This window comes from Protomyctophum bolini (genome assembly GCF_963924005.1).
Source record: "Protomyctophum bolini genome assembly, chromosome: 9".
Taxonomy (NCBI): Eukaryota; Metazoa; Chordata; class Actinopteri; order Myctophiformes; family Myctophidae; genus Protomyctophum; species Protomyctophum bolini.
Window position 1 is genome coordinate 8201788 of NC_137870.1, and position 6000 is coordinate 8207787.

At 44.6% G+C, this 6000-nt stretch overlaps 1 protein-coding gene across 1 annotated transcript in view; it reads right to left on the reverse strand.

The window, feature by feature from the left end:
- The window catches only part of pcsk7 (proprotein convertase subtilisin/kexin type 7), a 28652-nt gene extending 23548 nt beyond the window's left edge, over positions 1-5104 (reverse strand). The window contains exons 1-5 of the mRNA XM_080772178.1: positions 4720-5104; positions 3737-3994; positions 2888-3022; positions 2233-2398; positions 655-745 (exon numbers count right to left, since the gene is read on the reverse strand). Coding sequence (XP_080628304.1) covers positions 655-745; positions 2233-2398; positions 2888-3022; positions 3737-3994; positions 4720-5004 — 935 coding nt within the window. The 5' untranslated portion in view covers positions 5005-5104. The remainder of the gene's footprint in view (positions 1-654; positions 746-2232; positions 2399-2887; positions 3023-3736; positions 3995-4719) is intronic.
- Between the last annotated feature and the right edge of the window lie 896 nt (positions 5105-6000).

Sequence of the window (6000 nt, forward strand, 5' to 3'; positions counted from 1 at the left end):
TGATGTTGCTTCGATGCTTCAGTGCCAGGCACAGCGCGTGTCACTGTCTACTAGACTCCTCGACAACTAACTCCATGCAGAGAGACAGCTCCGCCTCTGCAAGCCACAAGCCCACAATGCGTAAATAAATATCGTGTGACTGCGTGTCTGTGGGAACCGATAGAGAGAACCAAAATTGAATTCTTGTAATGGTTACCCGGTACCCAGGCACGTTCGGTTCGGTACATACTTGGTCCCGAGGTTTCGGGACCCACCCCTAAACCTGACCAACCTGACCCTTTGGTGTGATTTGGGCTTAAAGCCCTACCCGACCCGGCGTTTTCAGGCCGGGCGCCAAATGTGTTGTAATCCAGGGGTTGTTTTTGGCCCAGGTACCCCTTAGAGGGGAGAAATATTTCCACAAAAAGGAAATTTAAACTACTAACGGTAAGGCCAACGGAAATGGAAGTGGATGTGTTGGATGCAGCTCAAAGTGAACTTTACTCAGCAATCTATCGTCATCAGACCTTCCTAGCCTGTGTTATTAATACTTTGACTTCTATTAACGAGTTGCCCGAGTTAAGTCATTGTAGGAATTCACTTTCCTTGCGATTCGCAAGTTGCCCGATGCGTGGCTTTGAGGACATGATGACACATTTCCGGGGGTTTTCATACCTGCAGCTGTAGACGTCGTTGATCTGGTAGTGCTTGTTGAAGGCGATCGCCTCCATGCTGTCTGTGAGAGGACCGTCTAACACCCTGATACCTGGACACACCCACGTGCACGTGCACACACACACACACACACACACACACACACACTTAGAGTACTGGTCCTTGAGGGGATTCCAGGTGGTCCACAGTTAAATGATGGAGAGTTGGTAACCAAATGGACCCTTATAGATCTTAAATGAGCTTAAATGAAACCAAATGTAACCGTGAAGAGTTCAATCATTGTTAAACACTGGGCATTACTTAATTTAAAACAAGAAGTCCACACAATTAGAGAATGTAGAATAATTGTTATTTTTGATCAACGTTTGCCTGTTGTCTCTCCTAATGGTACCAACATCAATACAGCATGGAATTGTGGACAAAATCTTATCCAAAGACAACAAAAAGTTTTGGGTCCGAGAGGCTAAATCAGATCATATCATCAGATGGTGGTCCGTGGCTCAAATGCAGAAAAAAATACAAAAGTTAATTTTTTAGGTTTTTTAGGTTTTGGGCGTATAAATTAGACACACCAAAAGAGGGATCTATTGTCAATGGATTATTTAATTAAATTAGCTTTTTATCAGTTATTATTTTGTTATAATCAATTAAATTGATTCGTTTGATTAGGGTAAAACAATGGAGTACATCTACAGTCAGATATATATATATATAATGTGACAAGTCCTGCACTGCCATCTAGTGGCCTCATCCAGTAACAGAACAGGGTAACAGTTGAATGTGCAGCAGACAGGCATACAAAGAAGGACGCGTTTGTGCGTGCGTGCGTGCATAGCGTAAAATGAAACAAAATCGTTTACTCTCTCAAGAGTTAAATTATTGTTAAAGATCTGCATTACTTATTTTAGAAGAAGTCTACACAATTAGAGAATGTAGAAGAATTGTTATTTTGATCAACGTTTGCCTGTTATCTCTCCTAATGGTACCAACATTAATACAGCCTGGAATTGTGGACAAAATCTTATCCAACGACAAAAAAATATTCTTTAGTTTTGTATGGTCTGAGAGGCTAAATGTCATCAAATGGTGGTCCGTGGCTCAAATGCAGAAAAGAATGATGAACCTTGATGTGATTGTTAAAAATAAATAAAAACTGACTCAATAGTCTTGCACTCCCGCCCCTTTCAGAATGACGAGGGAACCAGAAAAGAGTTCCCCATAAATGTTTCCCCATAGACGTTTCAGAAAGTTAAACTAAAGACATGCAAGCCTCGGACAAAGCCAACAGCCGAGTTGACAAATCATGACAATAAACTTATTTTTTGGGGGCGAACAAATAATTTGAAAGAAGGAAAACTGCCTTTTTTTCCTTCTAATTATCTGTTCGGCCCAAAGTCCCAAACAAACGTGTCAATTGTCATGATTTGTCAACTCGGCTGTTGGCTTTGTCCGAGGCTTGCATGTCTTTAAATAAATGGAACGTCTATGGAAAAAAAACGAATGGGAAATTATTTTCCGGTGCCCTCGCAGGAGGCGGGACTGCGACGCTCTATGGATCCAAATACGTCGTCTACACACCTGCCACCTTGCTGCCATAGGCCACGCCCACAGCGCAGAAGCTGTTGTTGGGCGCGGCGGCGATCTCTCCGGCGCAGCGCGTGCCGTGGTGGTTGTCACTGCGGCTGTCCGGGTGGGGCATGGGGTCGGGGTCATCGCTGTTCAGGTCGTAGCTGCCCTCCGCACTCTATCAACCACATTATTACATTATTAAAGACTGTCCGGGTGGGGCATGGGGTCGGGGTCGTCGCTGTTCAGGTCGTAGCTGCCCTCCGCACTCTATCAACCACATTATTATCACATTATGACATTATTAGGACATTGTAACATTATTTCTGACTGTCGGGATGGGGCATGGGGTCTATAACTATAATGACATTATTATTAGTACATTAAAACATTATTTCTGACTGTCGGGATGAGGTCTATAACTATAATGACATTATTATTAGTACATTATAACATTATTAAAGACTGTCGGGGATGGGGCATGGGGTCAGGGTCACCGCCGTCTAGGTCATAACTGCCCTCTGCACTCTAGGCGAGCACATTTAAAGCAGCGTTGGTTTTGATATCAAAATTTGCGTGCGTGCGTGCGGTAGTGCTTGCTTGTGTGCGTGCGTGCGTGAGGTAGTGCTTGCGTGCGTGCGTGCGCGTGCGTGCAGTATTGACTCACATAGTTGGGTTGGATGTCCTGCAGCGTGTGTTCCACTCCGTCGTCCACCACCACCACCGTGACGCCCCGTCCCGTGATGTTCCTCTCCCAAACGCCCGTCACGTTGATGTCCATGCCCGCGTTCACCTCGTTGTGCTGCTCAATGCATTGGAAAAGGATTGCAATCTTTGATGATTCAGACACCTGTGAGATCTCATGTTTAACTTTGAGCAAGCAAGAATGGTGCAGCACTAGTTGGGTAGAGAGACTAGAGACTTTAAGAGAGGTCTAAGTCCAGCACTTTGATGTTGTCTGTTTAAAGCCACAGTAGTTATGGCTCCAGGTGACACATTTAGAATGTACAGTAGTAATGTTCACAGCAACTACAGACTAAAGACAAGAGCATATTTTCATGGAAAAAAATGAGAATCGTGTGAGAATCGTGATCTCAACTTTTGTGGAGGAAAATCGAGATTCACATTTGACTAAGAATCGTGCAGCACTGTTAACATAGACTGCTGAACCCAAGATAATTTAATTTTCCCCTGCCAAACACGACTTTCCCAAGTGTTGTTTTATTGAGCCTGGAGGACGCTTTTGATAACTTATGAGACATCATGCATTTTCCACAGCAGATCTACAAGCTCATGAGCTATGAGCTTGTAGATCTGCTATTGTTGAAAAATCGTGAAAATGTGGCACAAAAGTTTTTAACTCATATCTTTGCTTCTGGGGGGTCCCTGGGATAACATATTTTCAGATGGGGGTCAGCGGCCAATTACATATATTTTTGGGGGTCCTTGACATGAAATAGTTTGAGAACCACTGACATATTAGAAACAGGTTTTTTTTTTTGTCATTAACACTGACCAGATGCCATTGGTTGGGGTATCGGGGGTCGTTGAAGGCCATGGATCTCTTGGAGCGGCTGAGCAGCCTCTCCTGGGAGTGCCACAGGACATGGGGGTGAGCCGCCAGCACGTCCCCAGGCTCGGCCCTCCGTCTCCAGGCTGCGGCTGCTACTCCGGCCCCTGGCCTGCGGAAGGGCCTGCTGGCGGAGCACAGCAGGTAGTGGCCCTCCAGCTGTCCGATCTGACCCCGGTTCTCCAGCCCTGCCTGCTCTGCCACCTGGTGGAGAGAGCAGAGGTAACGACAAGTCACAACAGGTTCATTTGATTGGTTGAAAATTGAATGCAGAATGATTAAAGGTACAGGTCTGCTATGAGAGGATAAAACCAGGAACATAAACCAGGATGGTACCATTAGGAGAGATAACAGGCAAACGTTGATCAAAAATAACAATTATTCTACATTCTCTAATTGTGTAGACTTCTTGTAAATTAACTAATGCAGTTTAACAATAATTTAAGTCTTGAGAGTGTAAGATTTTACACTCAAGAATCCATATGGTTTAATACCAACTCTCCACCATTTAGCTGGGGACCACCTGGAACCACCTCAGGGACCACAGGTTGAAACCCAGAGATTAAAATTGGGTGCATTTTGTATCCCAAAAAGCAGTTTATAGTTAAGAGACGCAATAAAACCTCTGCATCCATGGGATGCACTACTGTACTATACTGTACTGTTTTTTATTCTAGTTTATTTCGCTTGCTTTAGCTTGCTTTTAGTTTCTTCTTCCATTTTCTACATATATAACTACATTATAACCATATAAAATGAAATGGGATTTAAATGCTGCAATTTGTAAAAATGGCAAAATATTGACTCCTAACGTCGTTGAACTCATAATGTCCCTGGGACTCATCTAAAAGACCATCCCTGCATCCCGGGACTCATTACAGTGAAAACCCATTTACATCACTGGAAACCCACTGATAACAACAACGCACCCTGTCAGCGATCACGTCCAGGTCCACAGGCCCGCTCTCCTCCTCCTCCTCCTCATCATCATCACCATAGTCATCGTCCTCACGCTCCTCCTGATGCGTTCCCGCAGCGTGGATTCGAACCGCCCACGACTGGCCCGGACCACAGCTCAGCGCTGAACCACCGGGGCTGAAGGGGTAGGAGGGGAGGGAGGGGGTCTGGGCGGGCGGGAGCAGGCTGAGCAGGAGCACGGCCCCCAGGGAGAGGAGCAGGAGGACCAGGAAGGAGCAGAAATATGGAGGGGTCATTGTAGAGGAGGTGGAGAGGAGGAGGTGGAGGAGGAGGAGGAGGTGGAGGAGGAGGAAGAGGCGAAGGAGGAAGAAGAGGCGAAGGAGGAGCAAGAGGAGGTGGAGGAGGAGGAGGAGGTGGAGGAGGAGGAAGAGGCGAAGGAGGAGGAGGAAGAGGAGGTGGAGGAAGAAGAGGAGAAGGAGGAGGTGGAGGTGTCGGTGTCGACGCAGAGGAGCCGACGAGTCTTCATAAGGACCAGTGGAGTGATCTGGAATATAATGGTGGGACAAAATAACGGTCACAATTACTGTCTCGATTTGTGTGACCGATACCGATGGAATAGAAAGTTGGCCTTTGCCAATACTGTAGCAGCTAAATAGGAACATCCAAACAGAAAAGACTGATTGCATTAATAAAAGGACAACTTCATCACTTTTACAATTTATCTTCATACTGTATGTGACCGTTTCTGACTGGGGCTAAGTCAGTGATTCAATTTTTTTTTTTTTTTTTTTTTACAAATTGACATATTGGTAGTTTGACCCACCAGTTTTGGAGATAGAGTAATGTCTTGCAGAAAGGTTGCAGCGAGTTGAGAAAACAGGCTTGAAAGGTTCACTTCTGTGGCCTCTAACATTACACCTATAGCTACTGTACATGTTTAAGCATTTATTTAATATTTACATGTCTATTTCAGCTCTGACATTTATTTCAGACATGCTCTAGTATGTGAAGTCTGCCTGTGCTATTAACTCATTTTGGATAAAAAAAAGTTTTTCTTCTCTCCTGAACAGTTAATCTTGCTGCCATGACTGTCACATATAATTGGTCCACTGTATACCACTGTTCATGGTAAAATAACACCATTTTTTCCTACTCAGTCTGTGTCTCATAGGAGGGCTGAGGACAGTTCAGAAACACGTCCACCAGTGACATCATCGTTAAGCAGATTTATTTTAGACAATATTTTTTATAAGAAATATTTAGATGGCTTCTATTTTCGCATTGCAACTTTT